This window comes from Sitodiplosis mosellana, unplaced genomic scaffold (assembly GCF_009176505.1).
Source record: "Sitodiplosis mosellana isolate CC-2019 unplaced genomic scaffold, AAFC_SMos_1.0 Smas_scaffold_13, whole genome shotgun sequence".
Classification (NCBI taxonomy): domain Eukaryota; kingdom Metazoa; phylum Arthropoda; class Insecta; order Diptera; family Cecidomyiidae; genus Sitodiplosis; species Sitodiplosis mosellana.
The window spans coordinates 723241-740189 of record NW_022595255.1 but is presented as its reverse complement, the minus strand read 5'-3'; the positions used below and the strand labels follow the sequence as shown (position 1 = coordinate 740189).

At 36.4% G+C, this 16949-nt stretch overlaps 2 protein-coding genes across 7 annotated transcripts in view; both read left to right on the top strand.

Moving 5' to 3' along the window:
• Positions 1 to 68: 68 nt before the first annotated feature.
• LOC129567926 (GTP-binding protein 10 homolog) lies at positions 69 to 2335 on the top strand. The gene is made up of 7 exons (XM_055445303.1): positions 69 to 522; positions 591 to 660; positions 735 to 831; positions 992 to 1268; positions 1347 to 1425; positions 1593 to 1955; positions 2061 to 2335. Exons 1-7 carry the CDS (start codon positions 481 to 483, stop codon positions 2270 to 2272), a joined length of 1140 nt encoding a protein of 379 aa, XP_055301278.1. The 5' UTR covers positions 69 to 480; the 3' UTR covers positions 2273 to 2335.
• A 527-nt stretch (positions 2336 to 2862) lies between these two features.
• Positions 2863 to 16949, top strand: part of LOC129567892 (ATP-binding cassette sub-family C member Sur) — a 27904-nt gene continuing 13817 nt past the window's right edge. Inside the window, exons 1-7 of one of the 6 annotated variants that reach the window (XM_055445259.1) lie at positions 2863 to 2986; positions 3659 to 4160; positions 9990 to 10213; positions 10395 to 10570; positions 13428 to 13655; positions 15164 to 16183; positions 16715 to 16852. In XM_055445259.1, the coding sequence (XP_055301234.1) occupies positions 4012 to 4160; positions 9990 to 10213; positions 10395 to 10570; positions 13428 to 13655; positions 15164 to 16183; positions 16715 to 16852 (1935 nt within the window). In that variant the 5' untranslated portion in view covers positions 2863 to 2986; positions 3659 to 4011. Of the gene's footprint in view, positions 4161 to 9989; positions 10214 to 10394; positions 10571 to 13427; positions 13656 to 15163; positions 16184 to 16714; positions 16853 to 16949 lie in introns of those variants that run through there. The other 5 variants (XM_055445258.1, XM_055445260.1, XM_055445262.1 and 2 more) reach the window with 5 other exon arrangements.

Genomic DNA, 16949 nt, shown 5'->3' with positions numbered 1-16949 from the left:
ACACATACACTCACATGCAACACACGTATACAGTTGCGTAGCCACGACAATATGCTGGATTTGCTTTGGTGTTCCATTTGACATGGAACTTGAAATGCAACGCCATCTGCGTGTCAACTTTTGCAAAGTTTCTACTTTATTCGAGTATTGAAACAATTTTTTGTTTTTTATTCAAAAAAATCCATGAAAATTCTTGAAAAGTTAATTTAAATCAACAATAAAATCCATATGGTTATAAGTTATAACAAAAAAAAAATTCACATGGATAAAAATCAACGACGCAAATCATTCGAACTTTGTCGGAAATATGCAATCGATGACAGTTCAGGGGACCAGTTCTAGAGTATAGACCACCAGAGATTGACAGCTGATTTCACGTGTGTTTTTATCAGATTCGAATAAACATTTGTTTTGAAGGGCGATCGTCGATATAGGAATTGTAATTGTTTTCATCAAAAGACCGCATCGCATGTAGTGACAATGGTTTTCGTGACTATTTCCAATTTCTGCAAATCGTCAGTCGTAAGGATTTAGATGCTATCAATAAATTTGGTTATCTATTTCACAATTTATTTCAATATTTCTTGCAGAAATTCAATAAAAAATATCAGCTGAAGTTCATTGACTCATTGCGGCTTAACGTTAAAGGTGGTCACGGAGGTATGTTTAATGAGAATTATAATTGAATGTAGTGCATTCCATTTATGCCATGCAATTTATTATTTTTCATCTAGGCAATGGATATCCAAAATATGGAGGCATCGGAGGGCAAGGCGGCTGTATTCAATTTGAAGCAAATGAGAAAGTAACGCTGAATGCACTGGCGAAAAGGTAAACCATACTCATATTCGTCATTCAGAAGGTATTGGGCATTTATCAAGCCAAAATATCTGATGTGATCAATGATTATTAAGCATACTAATCCCTAACTCGACAAATAACATAAATTCAACTCATATTTTATACTTCATCTGGATTACTCCGATTTCAGAAACAAAAAGAGTCCAATTAAAGCTCAATCTGGAGAGGATAGTTCAAAAGCGCGTGTTTTAGGTCGTCGAGGTGACGATCTAAATCTGAAAGTGCCAATTGGAGTAACAGTGTTTGACGAAAAAAATAAGAAAATCGCTGAACTTAATGAGCCGGGCGATACTTGTATCGCAGCCAAAGGTGGCATTGGCGGTTGTTCCGGCAATAATTTCCTAGGCACCCGAGGACAGGAACGAATCGTTACATTGGATCTTAAGTTAATCGCCGATGTTGGAATGGTAATCCAATCTTATTCTTCACTTATTCTTATGCCGCTATTGACAGTAACGAATAAAAACCTTTTGGTCACATTCTAGGTTGGATTTCCAAATGCCGGCAAAAGTACACTTCTTAAAGCACTATCACGAGCAACGCCGAAAATAGCCAATTATCCTTGTAAGCTCTCATTCTATTTTACATACGGAAGAAAAATTATTTATACAGAAAATATTCTATTCCGTATAAATAACACGTTGTATTTGATTCGATCATAATTTGCATGCAAATCGACTCAATGGCACTTTTCATTATGAAAAAATTAAAAAACTCCTGTACAATTTCAGTTACAACACTTCGTCCACAGATTGGCATTATTGAATACAGTGACTTCCGTCAAATAACCGTAGCTGATTTGCCGGGTTTAATTGAGGGAGCCCATGCAAACATCGGAATGGGACACAAATTCCTAAAGCATATCGAAAGAACGAAACTACTCTTAATGGTAGTCGATCTGTTTGGATTCAGGTTCAGCGTTATACATCGGCTACGAACATGTATGCAAAACATTTATGCACTGAACAAAGAGCTCGAACTGTACGATGAAGACCTTTTGGATCGGCCGTGTATATTGCTTTTGAATAAAATCGATAAAGAGGGAGCTCAAAGTGAATACGATCAGATTAAGGAGAAAATTTTGGATTTAAAATGTAAGTAGATAACTCAAGAAATTGGAAAACGAGTAAATCAAGTATTTCGTCTTTATGTAATTAATTGGTCAAACGTGTGATAATCAATTTTTTCTATTTTAATAGCACACACGAGTGATTGTCCCGAAGAGTTGCTGTCTAATCGATTCATACAGTTTGATGATGTGCATGTGATTTCGGCCAAAAATGAAATTGGCATCGACAATGTGAAAGCGTCCATACGGCAAACGCTCGATAAATACGCTGAAGAGAATCTAAACGATGCATCAAACGAATTGAAGCCAAATAGTAGGCAAATTACGGGAGAGAATCACTGAATTAAATTGTTGTTGTAATTGTAGATTAATAAAATTACACTTATGAAAATGTTTATATTCAAACGATGTGTTTATTCGTGAAATTTGACATGAGAAATCGTTGAGCGGCAATTCGGTATTAAATAATCCATACACGATACTTATTTGTCAGTAATTATAATTAGCGAATTGAAATATAGCATTCCTCGGATGCCCATTGATTTCATAATCGTTGTTGTGTTATTCCGTGTTCTCTTCAATGTAATTTGAAGTAGAGCGTCGACTGAATTTTATAAATGTTCAACAAAATTGAAGGGGAAATTCAGTTTGAATAAATATTTGTGTCTCTGTCTCTCACGTATCCTTTAAAAAGTATATCGAACTCTTAGTTCTCTTTCTCTCTTCCTCGCACACAAACACATACTGATATCGAAATAGCTGATTCACACCCGTTGAAAAAAAGCAGCACATCCAGCAACTGGCCGTTGACTATTCGAACGAGAGTGAGAAAAAGGCTAGACAAATTAAATACAAATGCAATTTAAATCATAGCGGCTTGGCACGGCTGACATCGATCGTACAAGTTCTCTGCTAGTTCGCATCCGACCCGCGCCAAGTTAACAGCACGTATCAGGCGCTCGCAATTCAAACCATAATTTCTTAATCGCCATTGTAAAATAACAGATTAAACGATCAAACGTGGTTAATCTTCGTACGAAGATTGGAAATGGAAAAGTGGAAACTTTTTTTCAACTGAAAATCAAAAACCTGTATTTATATTTGTTATGAATTTTCCGTTGATCAAGTGGATTCAATGAACCTAGCTCTGAAAAAAAAACCTTTCTTTAAAGTTATAGTGAACCGTAAAATAGCAACAACAAAAAATCCATAGAAGCGCAAATTAGTTGCGTAAAGAGTTCAAATATACAAATAAATTCGTCGTTCCTGACTAATTGGAATTTCATTCTTTCAACACGAGATTTGAGTCACTGCACGCCTGTTTTTTTCCCTCGATTTAAACGAAAAACTGTGGAAAATGTGAAAAAAAAGGAATTGTTTACATACAGAAAATACAAAAATCAATTTGATGCATGCATACGTATGTTTGTGTATGGTGAGTGAAAGAGCGAGTGATGAATGCGGCTTGTTGTATTCTGCTCACGGCTGTTGTAAAATTCATCTGAATCGACGTTATTTTTGGAATTACATACTCATTTCGTCAGTGTTTGAACGTGATTGTGTGTCGAGAGAACAACTGCATGTTGAACAGCATATTTAAGGCAACGGGAAAAAATAAAATATTAATATCAAAAATCACCGACAAACGCCGAAAAGCACACAAAGTTACGAGAGAGAGAGAGAAAAAAACAGTAATCATTAAATTGTGATTTTTTTTCTCCACTTCAGTGTGTATCTGGCGATTGAATTGATCTATATGTAGTTTGGGAACTGAAGTGGAAGCAGCAGCCGGTTTGTTTGATGGGAGAATGCTGTATGCGTTCAAGATTTGTGTGTTTAATTGAGATAATCGCTTTGAATACAGTGGAATATTGTATTTAGTTTTGTTTCAAGTTTGATGCGATGAGTGAAATGGACACGATTAATGCATGAAAAAAAATCTATTTTTCCGCTACGTGGATCGCGAACGGATAATGAAATTGTATCTTTAAATTTAATGTGGAAGAAATACCCAAGAGAAAAAAATTCATCGAGTAAACAAAAAATCTGTGGTTTTTCGTGAATGTTTCGAGTTAGCAACGATGGTGGTGGTGTTTAAGATGTGTTCGAGCGCTTCGCTCGATGTATCAAACTTGTGCGAAATTGATGTGGTAAACATCGCAGCGTCGACAGTGGCTTGTGTTTTACTGACATTCGGCATAGTTTATGTTCTACTATACCATGAACAAAGGTGTGTGTATATCTTCTATCATATTGTCCATGGGATTTTTTCACTACTCGCCACGTAAGGTGAAAATCGTTGGGTGCTTTATTAAAATTCTTTTTCAAGTTGACATTTCCTGCCAATTTTAATTGACAAATGTTAAGCATTGGACATTTTTAAGTTGTTATTCCATGACTGCGGTTACAGCCTCAGTAATTGACAACAATATTATCATCCATTGGGTTTGTTATGCTTGGCATGAAGAGATATTTCACGGTGCGTTGCATGTGTACAATCGGTTTGGAGACTTGTAATGCGAGAACCATTCTCTCTCGCTTGAACGAGATCGGTCTGCGTTACGCACTATCAACGATGCCTTAATTGCATTGTGTGATGCTGTAAAACTAATTAAATTTCACTAAATGATTGAAACCCGACGCAAAATTGTGTGTTTTGCGCGCATGTGTGCACTTTAATTTCATCGTTGCTTTCTCGGCAGTGTGGATAACCGGAATGGAAATGCAATTGCTTCTATTGGCGACATCAACGGACAAGTGATGGGAAAAAAATAACCTGTTGGCCATTGCTTTTAACATCCAATGACAGATGATGGTTGAAACGATTTTCATAATACTGTCGATAGTGATACAAACCGCACAAATCGTGACACAGTTCATCAAAACGATTAATTTCAGTCTCGTTGCGGTGAGCGTTCAGCATTTGAAATGATATAAATTGCAGCTAATTTGGCATTTGCGTAAGGGTTACCATACCATGCCGGTGAACTCGTTTCACATTTCAGACATAACGCTATTAACATCATATACACTCACGCACGCGATTTATTTAAGCATTATTGATATATGAAAAGCATTTTAATCAGCCAACACATGGAGACTGTTCCCCTTCATTTTTTCTCGGTCTCTCTATCTCCCTCAAAAACGGTATCTCGTATGATGGTAGCATTTACATCGATCAACCGAGATGAAGCTAATCGTTGGTGAACTGTATGCTTATTTGTTTGTAGCATACTCAGGTTTGCTGTCAATAATCTTCAAAGACGTCACTTAAGTGTTTCTCATTAGACAAGCTGTAATTAAATTATTACCTAAGTACACGGTATTCACACATATTTCATTTCGCATTAGAATTATTGTACGTATGTTGTGTCTTTGTCGAATGAATTGGCTGCATTTGAAATTGCAAATGACTTTTGCAGCTCGCATTCAAAGACATACGTCATCTTAAATGTTCTTTTCCTTTTATCGCACACACACACACACACACATCCAAATAGCCGCATTTATATTTTGCCAGCTCGATCGTGTTGGGCGCATTTAGCGTATATTACTGCGTAAAACGTCATTTCCAATGTAAATATTGACTTAAATCACTTATTATGCAAGATGTTGAATCTTTTTCCACATTTATCTACAACTTAAGAGATTGTTCGTATTTTCTTTTTCCATGACTTCGCCGCATGCATCGAGTAGGGTCTAGAAATTCTATAGAAAAGTGAAAATAGACTCATGTTTTAAACTCAATAATTACTGAAGAACTCATCTCACTCCGTTCAATTTCGTTAAAGAACAGATTCAGTTCGAATTTATTCGATTCTGTTTTATTCTGTTCGATTCTCTTCTTTTCAGCTCTGTTCAACATCAGTGTTCAGTCATTGTTTATTGTGTACGATTTGGACGCGCCTTTTAACGATTTTGTTGTGTAATCACATTTGCAGCGCGGTTTCAATTGTCGATTCAAACGACCGTTAAAAATACCGACATCGATAAAATAAAGATTCCACACCCGGTGTAAATAAGCAAAAAACTCATTATCACATGATTACACGGAATTTTTGCTGGTGGAATTGCATTTTTCTCATTGCATTCAATTGTTCGTTGTACCAGAGCCACATTTGGCTGATGCATTTCATTCAAATGGAAATCATTGGATCGAAAACTATCATCGACTGTGTGTGTGTGTGTGTGTATGCGCTACACATGCCATCCACGATTGTAATCAGGAAATTCGATTCCATACAAACAAACCGATTGAATTTAATCCGCGAAATAAAATTTGCGGCGATGAAACGACACACAACACAATGACAATAGCGGGAAAAATGTACAAAACACCGTGTGTCGGTGCTGTGTAGTTATGTGCGCTATGCACAATTTGGCGTGTTTACCGAATTTCGAAATGCACAAAAATATTCGGATGGTAAAATGTGGCTACAATTTTCTGCCCATTCAAAACGATCTGCCACTAAATTATTCGCACCGAATGCTAGATATTCACGCGAAATTAGTTTCCAACTGAAAATATCGCATCACACACACCGCACAATTTAATAGTTTGGAAATTGAATTGAATGAGAGAGTGAGAAAGAGAGAGAGAGAAAAATCCCGGAATCGGTTGTTCGGCTAAACTCAATTAGAAGCATTGCTAAATTGTTGAAGAATTTTTGTGTAGCGCTGAATTTTCCGCATTTTCATTTGCAACCCAACATGTAGGTCGCATGTTGTCAGTGGATTTACAATTCAAAAAATGTCGTATCACCAAAATGTGTGGTCATAATGATCTGTGCGAAGGAGAATGAAGGGTAGTCATTTCAATAGGATTCGATGAACATTCAAATGTGCCAGCGAATCGGAGAAAAAGTCGTGTGTCTGTATTAATATTTTCTTCTTTTGGTCATAGTGCGATCGACCGAATATTACGTTCAACATGGAATCTGGAATGTAATTTGGCCGGTTGATGTGACGCAGATGCATACACACGTACGTGGTTGAAGCATGAAATTATGTCAAATCCGAAATCAAAGTAATAATAAATGGTGGTGTTCGTGGAGCAGATGCCAATTTGTAGAAAGTCAAGAGCAAGAGAGAGAGAGAGAGAGAGAGAGAGTAACGAGTTCAATAGAAAAAGTCTCTCGTCGACAATGTTGCCAATGCGCGTTGAGGATGATATTTTTCAGTGAAGATGTTTTATGGCAAGCATGAGAACATGAGACGTGTTCACATGAGACGAGTAACGAGAATGTGCGCGCGTGACACACACAGAGCTTTCTGAAAAATATATTGGTTGTGACTTCATCGGATGCACCGTTTGCACTCATATATGCACTCATACGGTGTTCGTATTTGGATGCGAACGAATTTGATGAAATCATCACGTATGCCGACTTTAATTTGCAAGCCAAAGCTAGTATTTTCCAATTCATCACAATGGGAAAATTGGCGAACGAACCAAGTGAGGGATTTGAGTGATGCGAGACGAACGCAGGTGTTTACCAGCTTCTGTGAAAAATGATATTACGATCCGTATTGTCTATCGATTTCTCTTGTTTTTTGTTGCTGTTCATTAATCTTGCTATTTTGAATTGTTGCGTCTATTTCGAGAGAAAAATGTAAACGAAACGCATCAGACGCCACAGCCATTACGGCGCAATGGCTCACGTTTATTGGCAATTCAAAATGAATCTAATTGCAATGTTTACATTCATACATACAAACGCATGCACAGATAAAAAGAATTACATTGGTAATCCCAAACTTTTCCGTACCGTTGGCCTGCGTTGTCCGTATGTACTTTTGGTTATTTTTTGTGAATTTTCTTGAAATAAAGGCAGTCAAAATATAATAATGAAAATAAAGTGAAAAATCGGTCACTTTAACTAAAACTTCGACAAATTTGTGTGAGAGGTACCCGTAAACCGATTCTTATTGGCTTTAAACTTTCTGAGGTTTCATTTTTTGGAGAAAAAATAAGATTCTGAAAGTTTCATGTTGATCGCATTTGCAGAAGTTTGGTTTTTGGCCCTCAATTTTTTCCAAGAAAATTTCCACAAAAATTGAGGGCCAAAAATCAAACTTCTGCAAATGTGATCAACGTGAAACTTTCAGAATCTTATTTTTTCTCCAAAAATGAAACCTCAGAAAGTTTGAAGCCAATCAGAATCGATTAACGGGTACCTCCCATACAAAATTGTCCAAAAATCGGTAATTTTAGTGAAAATTTCAAAAAATTTGTATGGGAGGTACCAGTAAATCGATTCCGATTCGTTTCAAACTTTCAGAATCTTATTTTTTTCAAAGCCAATCGGAGTCGATTTACAGGTACCTCCCATACAAAAGTGTCAATTTTTTCAGGTTTTTCTTAGGGCAAGTACCCCAGTACGGAAAAGTAAAAGAGTAAACAAAATTCTCTTTGACTATTTGTTTTCGTGTTTGTTTCGTGCGACTATGCATTTTTGGATGCTTCATTTCCGCATCTGTAATGTTCTACACACATAATGTGGGATAATAAAATGTTTGATGTGTGCCCGTGTGCAAATAAAGTGACTGACAGTCATTCAGTTGTATGTAGCTGCAAATAACTAAAACTGGCTAAGTTGATTGAATTCAAGAATGTTGTATAGAAACAATCACTTTTAGTTATTCTTTCAGCCAGCCGTCTAATTTCGGACTTTTTGGCTACTAGATGACTATAACTGAAGTTGACTACAGTCGAATATTTTGTTCGAGATAATCACTTTTAGTTACTGATAGTCAGCCAAAAAGTCCGAAATTAGACGGCTGGCTAGACAGTCACAAATTTTTCACACGGGTGTGTGTGTGTAATACACACCGTGTATGGCGAAAAGCAAATGAAATAGAAAGAATTACATTCGTAATCCCGAACTATTCCGTACCGTTGTCCGTACTTTTGGTTTGTTTTGTGAATTTTCTTGAAATAAAGGCAGTTTTCAAAAGAAAAATCGGTCATTTTTGCCGGAATTCCGAAAATTTTGTATGAGAAGTACGCGTAAATTGATTCTGATTGGCTTCAAATTTTCAGAATCTTATTTTTCTCCCAAAAAATGGAACTTCAGAAAGTTTGAAACCAATCGGAGTCTTAGAGCAAGTACCCCAGGATTGAATCAAAAATGGCTCATCTTCGAACTTAAACTAAGTTTCACAGATACAAAACTTTTGGCATTTCCAGATTTTGATTATCTCAATTATTTTTTGAGTTATCGTGTTAACAAACACCAACGACAACAACGACGACGACGAGGGCGGCACACGAACGGAAAAGTGTCTCAAAAAGTGGTTTTCTACGCGCTTCATGAGTTTTTATGATGATCTAAGCTAATTTTCCGAAAAAAGTTTTCGGGACCAATTCCTATACACGGTGTGTACGGCAAAGTAAAAGGAACCACCGTCGACGAAACGTGGCTTTAAGCAATACACAAACTATTCAATATCGATTTCCGCTTGCTAGCCACAGACTCAGCCGAAGTAATTCGGGAGTATCCAATTTACCCAGAGATGCATTTTCAGCACTTTATTTTGGCATGCATTTCGTTTGAGTTTAGAAAATCGAGAGCATCGGGTTGTTCGGTTTAATTATTGTGCGATTTCGGTGATAATGCACATAATTACACGGCATAATCGAGCATCGTACATGGGGCTTTTCAGCAAATTGTTTAGTATCCATACCCAGAGTGAAAACATATGCGTTTCAGATTCAATGGTCGTACTTGTGTCGGTTATTTACTATAATTGTCGATTGAGGTCAACGTTAAGCTTTTGATCGGATCGCATTTCGTCCAAAAACTGCTCTAATCTGTGTGTACGACTGTAGTTCTCTCATTTCAATTAAAACAAACAAATATGTACGCAGAAACACACACATGCAACGCGCTCACAAACCCATGCGAAATTCGAAATTTATCGAGTATAATATCCTTGCTTAGCTGAGGGAGGGAATCTGGTTGGTAATTTAAGCGAGCACATTTCCCATTTGCACGATGTACGGTTACCGATTATTCATGCGATTTCGTTTGACTTTGTTTGTTGACTGTTCTTTCAGATGTCGAACACTATTTTATTTGCATAACATTCGTTCGGCAGTGCAACTCATTCTATTGCTCACCAACACATTTGAGTTGGTCGAATCGTATCTGGCTGTCGGAATCACCATAAACGAAACTTTATCAATATCACCGTTACAAATACCGTACGCTTGGTTGTCGTTCGTATCAACAGTGGGAATGATTGCATTTATTCGTATTTGCGAAATTTTTGATAAATCAGGTGAGCGAGATAGAGACGGAATGCAGGAGAGAAAGGAACAGACATAGATGTAACAGATGATTCTCACATATATGCGATTCAGTCTAGTTGGTGACATTTCAAATAATTAACATGCTAAAAATTGATTTTATGTCTTCTTTCAACCCTAATACCATGTGATATGTCAATTTCGGATGCACAGGATTTCTGTATCTGTCGGTGCTGTGCCAAATATTTGTTTTCGTGACAAAAATCTACAAAGTCATTTTGCTCACGGAAACACTGGATTTAAACGACTTACGACCCATTCTGATTCAATGCACCGTCGCTTGTCTGATGCTCTGCGTTCTACTGGATTCATACACCATTTATGTGGAGGTGAGTATGTGTCTTTTTTTCCCCATTTATTATATTATCATCTTGTTACCACCGCAACATGACATTTCTTGATGTGTCTGAGATGGCATTAAATAAATTGCAGTTTTTCAATTTTAAACGAAAATCGGAGAGAAATCTATATGAGAGATAAAATGCACACATGCTTATTAACGCTTAACATTAAGGTCAAAACGTATATATATGAAATGTGAGATTTGATATGCGCCATATATTTTATGTGCGAGTTAGGAAATTTACTCATTGCAAAATTAAAGCCATGTTTATAGCCTATTAAATATGGTACATGATGCAATGAAATGTTCTCACCGTAAAATAGTTTGACTAGGGCGGGCTGTAGTAATCTGAAGAAAAAGAGACATGCTTTTGTTGACACCAATCGAAATGAGGGATCTATTAAAGAGAGTGAATGACGAACGACAAACGACATCAACATGACATCCTGTTGTAAAAAGTATACACTGCATTAATCCTGATCCGATGACACACTTTAAAGCTGTACTCATGCACACACATTAACTATCTTCAGTGTGTCCCTCATACAATATTTACATGCCAATTCCTCGAAATTGATATGTTGCTTGTAAAATTGTGGTGCATGCAGCTCGACATTACTTGCTGTGTACTTGAAACTTTTTTATTGAAACTAAACAAGCTCCGGTTCCGAATAGTTTACTTGTTTTGTGATGCACATCTCGTACGAAATGTCATTCGATTGAACGATATACCATATTAATAAATGCGTAAAACATGCCAAACGATCCATACATGTACATATGTGAATGCTGTGGTTTTGAGTAAGTACCAAGAGTCAGTATTACTTCCGATCGATAAAGTTTATTTGTGTTTATTCGCCAAATCGAATGAGGCGAAGCGTTCACGACAAATCATGGCAAAAGCATAAACGTTAGCCTTTTAACTTTTTTTTTGTTCATCTCGTTTCTATTCGCTTCCCGCTCGATTTCTTTTTTGCCCGAGAGAAACAAAACATCAATTTCAATGGTACAATGTCCGCACGGTTTACCATGAAAAAGTATAACTTGGCATAGCCATCAATGAATTGAATTGCGGAAAATCAACATGAAAGTAAATGGCCCTGTTTGCATCACACATGAATATGAATAATTTTTCGAAAAAAGAAATTATTCATAAAAATTTTATGATCGAAACAAAAAGAAAACCAAACACACACATACAGTCATGGAAATTTAATTAGGACCGGCATTGAAATTTCAGTTTTTTCCCATTAATTTTGTTATTTTACAAAAAAATATTCATGAAATGATGTTTATGAGAATATTTGAAGTTTTTATAAATGGACTAGACTATCAATTTCATTATTTTCGGTAATGGATATCATTTATTGATGAAATTGCCCAAAAACTGCGGGAAAAATAATTAAGACCTTTCATACAAAAAATGACAAAAATTTTCGAAAAATCGGAAAAGTTATCATTTGTTTGACAAAATTCACTCCACCGATGGTCGTAATTAATTGAAATACATTTTTTCCACATTACCATTTAATAGATTTCAAATTTCTTAACAAATTCGAAAAGTTACAGACCAAACTATGATTCTTCCACGATTTTTCATACAAAAAATGCTATAAAGTTTAGTTTGGTCTGTAACTTTTCGAATTTGTTAAGAAATTTGAAATCTAATAAATGGTAATGTGGAAAAAATGTATTTCAATTAAATACGACCATCGGTGGAGTGAATTTTGTCAAACAAATGATAAATTTTCCGATTTTTCGAAAAATTTTGTCATTTTTTGTATGGAAGGTCTTAATTATTTTTCCCGCAGTTTTTGGGCAATTTCATCAATAAATGATATCCATTACCGAAAATAATGAAATTGATAGTCTAGTCCATTTATAAAAACTTCAAATATTCTCATAAACATCATTTCATGAATATTTTTTTGTAAAATAACAGAATTAATGGGAAAAAACTGAAATTTCAATGCCGGTCCTAATTAAATTTCCATGACTGTACATATATGGGGCATCACATACAAAAGTGGTGTTATTGGAAATTCGCCGCATGAACGGAAAGAATTCTGATGTATGATGCACACGATATTTCATGTTATTCGAAGAACAAGGAGAATATGTTCCATTTAAATTGCAAGTTGCAGAAGTATTCGAATGACGAACGATTCCTCGCAAATCGAAACGAATCATCGAAATTGTCGGCTTGAGGTTCACGTTTGAACGCTGCACAGTGCATACGCGATATGTTCCAATTAAATCGAGAGAAAAAATAATCGAAAAAAAAACAGAGACGAATTGAGAATAACGATTCGCTTGAACCATATATTTATTTGGCACAAGACAAAGCTCTAGTTTTCGACTCCGGAAAAATTGGGGAAATGCATGAAAAAAAAGTCAATAGCCAGGCGCACATAAAATATGATGAATTTTTCAAATAATATGAACCGAAACTATGAAATTATTCCACATCCTCGATTTATGTGTTAAATCGACTATCACAAAAATTCACATGTGAAACAAGCACAGAGCGAAAGACTGAGATACTCTTGGGCAAATATGGTGACAAACCGTAGAATGTGAATATAAACCGTTTCACTTCATTGTTTTAAGTTTTTTTTTCGCCACACTTGAAAATGCAAATTTATGGAAGTGAATGGGAAAAAATCGGAATTTTGTGCCAAACTACTACTTGCTCCGGGAACGTAATCGAATTTTACTGCAAATTTTTTAAAACGAAATTTATTCAGGTTGGAATCGATTTTAAGTGTATTTTCGGAACCGTAAAAAATCCAAAGCTCATTGAAATTGTTTTTTATTTTCTTATTCTTCCTTTTTTTCCTCAGTCAAATCTAACAAATGCCGTAAAGTCGACGCTACTCCCCGAGGAGCACATTGGATACAAGTATTCGCAGGCGACGTTTTTGTCAAAAATTACATTTTCCTGGTTGACTCCGCTGATATGGCAGGGATATCGTGATCCACTTGAACTGGACGATTTGGGTACGTTGCACGAGTCAGACACCTGTCGAACGCAGTACGATCGCTTTCATTTCATCTATAAAAGCTTTAAGGTTTGTTTGCGTCATGGGATCTAAGTCATAATGTTAGCAAGCACACGTCAATCAATCTCATTAACGTAGATATATCAAAACCATAATCTAAATGACATTCATAACGTAGTTTTTTTTTGCAAAATTAATAACTGCATCCCAACCATTTGCCTTTGAACTGTTAACGTACACCAGTTATTTCGACTAAATACGAATTTATTTTCAGCAGCTTATGTTGCGAGAGTATATCAAATATAAATTAAATTCATGCTAACGAATGGAAATCATATCGCATGATGCAGTGTCACATCGGTAGCATCGATTATTGCAGTACGCGGTTAACGGAATTTCAAACTATCGTTAATTATACAGTTTGGTTGTACATGGTGTTTTTCATAGCATATTGCATATCATCAACTCAGGGATGGGAAACGTTTTTAATTCTCCTAAATATGTGACAGTAATATACCACAATGACCATCAAATGATTCATTTACAAAAATATCCAATTTAAATTGCCATTGACCTATAACCGCTCATAATTTTAACGAGAAAAAAGTCCGATTCGTCTTCGTTGCACTTTTCATGTAACATAAAATAGTGCTCAATTTGGGTTCTGCATTCAAATGGATTTATTTCCAGCGCACAATAACACATCAATAGATTTGGTGTCATTGTACGAGTGATGATAATAAAATCCAGTTTCATCATTTGACAGCGTTATAATGCTGAGTTCGGAAAGTTTATCAATTTATATGAAACACGCATATAAATGTGTGAATTATATCGCTTCAATGAAATTCACACATTTCCATTCGAACAGTGCGTTTCCATGTTTTTATTCATTTTTCCCCGATTTCGATCAGAAAATAGTTTGTGTGATATTTTATAGTGGAATCGAGTTCATAGCAATGAGTGCTGGTGTGCCACTCCATTGTTCCATGTAATTGAAAATGTATGGAATTTTAAGCGTTTAAATCATATGCGTTGGATTTTTGTGTTCTTTTTTTGCACCTGCACATTTGTTCCCACGAGTAAATGCATAAAAACACGTTGTGATAAGGTATTTTTACTTTATCGTTCTATAACCATGCAGTTTAATGGAAAGATTAAAGTCCAAAAGTACTCATCTCGCCATTCAGAATAAATTGTTTGAAGTAATTTCGTTTATGGAATATTTGATGGTTGAATGCGACGAAAAATGGCCAAATACCAACTGAAATGCATGAATAATTGAAGCGAATCCATTAATATAATTGTTTGCATTTAATTCATAACTCTCTATAAATGTCGTTCGGCGCATTTGTTTCGATATATCACATGCAGTGTGCATAACGTTCGGTGTTCTATCTGATGATGTAAGTGTATGTTTTTTTGTGTCTGTGGATGTATGCGAACACAGGGTGCACACAGCACACTGTGAAATATATTCAAAAATGCGCTCACCCAGAACGGAAAAAACGAAACTCACACATAACAACTATATGTTTCGTCACTTGACATTTATTATATTGATTGCAATTTTTCAGTCGAAGACCCCATCTCTCTGGCTTTGCTATATGAAAGCATATTGGAAATTGTTCGTGTATGGTGGACTATTAAAATTGTTGGCTGATGTTGCTGGGCTCGTAGGCCCAGTTTCAATAACACGAATCGTTGAATACATTCAGCTAAATTTGAGTGCATCGTCATTGTTGACGACCGCCGCTGCCACTGGTGTTGTTGCTGCTGCTGCTGCAACATCAACCGCTCAAAATGGAAAATTATCTAACGCAATCAATGGTACGGATGCTACGGCACCAATTACGCATTCCGATATGACGAGTGTGGTGAACGATGCGATAAAAACCGGGTCAAATAGTAATTACTATGTGCCATTATCAGCTGCACAATATCGAATGTCAAGCGAACCGGGGCCGATGATGTCAGCGCTGTTGATAAATGAAAATACGGAAATTTACTATCCAACTTGGCCGGAATTTGTGGAAAATGGCTGGATAATGGCTTTATTGGTGTTGCTTGCCACATTGGCACAGGGCAGTTTTTCACAAGCCTCTACACACATTGTCAACATGATTGGAATACGGCTACGCACTTCATTGCAGTGCCTGGTCTATCGCAAGACATTGTTGATTAGTTCGAGTTGCTTTACATCGCCGAATTCATTTGATGACAGCAGCGCACACTCAAATGACAATGAAAATAGCAATGGGTCCATTTCAACAGATGCACACGAAACATACTATGCGAACAATGAAACGGACGACAACAATGGTGCGACCATTACTGAGCAAGGCATAAATACGACGACGATGGCGTCAGCGACGATTATGGCGCATTCAACGACGATAACGGACGACAAAATAAAGCCAGATTTAAATGATACAGTCAACAAATCGGCCCAGCAGCAGCAGCAGCAGCAGCAACAGCAGTTGCATGACCAAACGGTCATTGATACGGGAACAATAACCAACTTAATGTCTGAAGACGCACTCAATATAATGTTTTTATTTTATATTGCCCACTATGTGTGGGCGATCCCTCTGAAGGTTTGTATTCAATTGATGTATATGCTTCTATTTTGTGGACGAGTGCGTGTTTATGTGTTATTTGTGCACTGAGAGTTTATCCAACGGTTTTTTATTTGTTTGTTTGCGCATTTCCTTTGATATATTTCGGAACCTTTTGATCGAAAAAGCCAAACACACAAACTTCTTTTGTGAAATGATATGTGATTACATTGGCCTCGGCAAAAAGCTAACCATCAAAGTGGCCATTAATTTAAGTGGTATCTATTTTGTGTTCTTATTGTGTTTGCCGGGACACAAAAAGCTTAGCCAGTGCTAAGCTTCGGTTTATGATTTCAATGCACCTGGTCAGAAGATAAAAGCAGTTAGCAAGTGCAAATGAATCTGCTCACAAAACCACCCAAAATCCGATGAAAATCAAAACTCAGTGCCAAACAAAACACACATACACCCACCCACCCATGCCAATTCCTCTATCCCGTAGCTTGTTCGTCCCCGTCGTCCGAAAGCACATAATGGAATAATATTAATTTCACTTAATTATTATTGCAGATTGCTTTCTGTATGTATCTATTGTATCAGATGCTTGGGATCAGCGCCATCATCGGTTCAACTGTGTGCATTGCGACGATGATTCCATTACAGTTTTTCATTGGCAAAAAGATGTCGAACAATGCAAAACTAACGGCGGTAAGTTCTATTGCGTTCAAGTGCTCACTTTTCCCGAACATGTAGATGCATTCTAATGGCATATTTTACTTAGGTTTAATTCGGTTATTGCATTAGT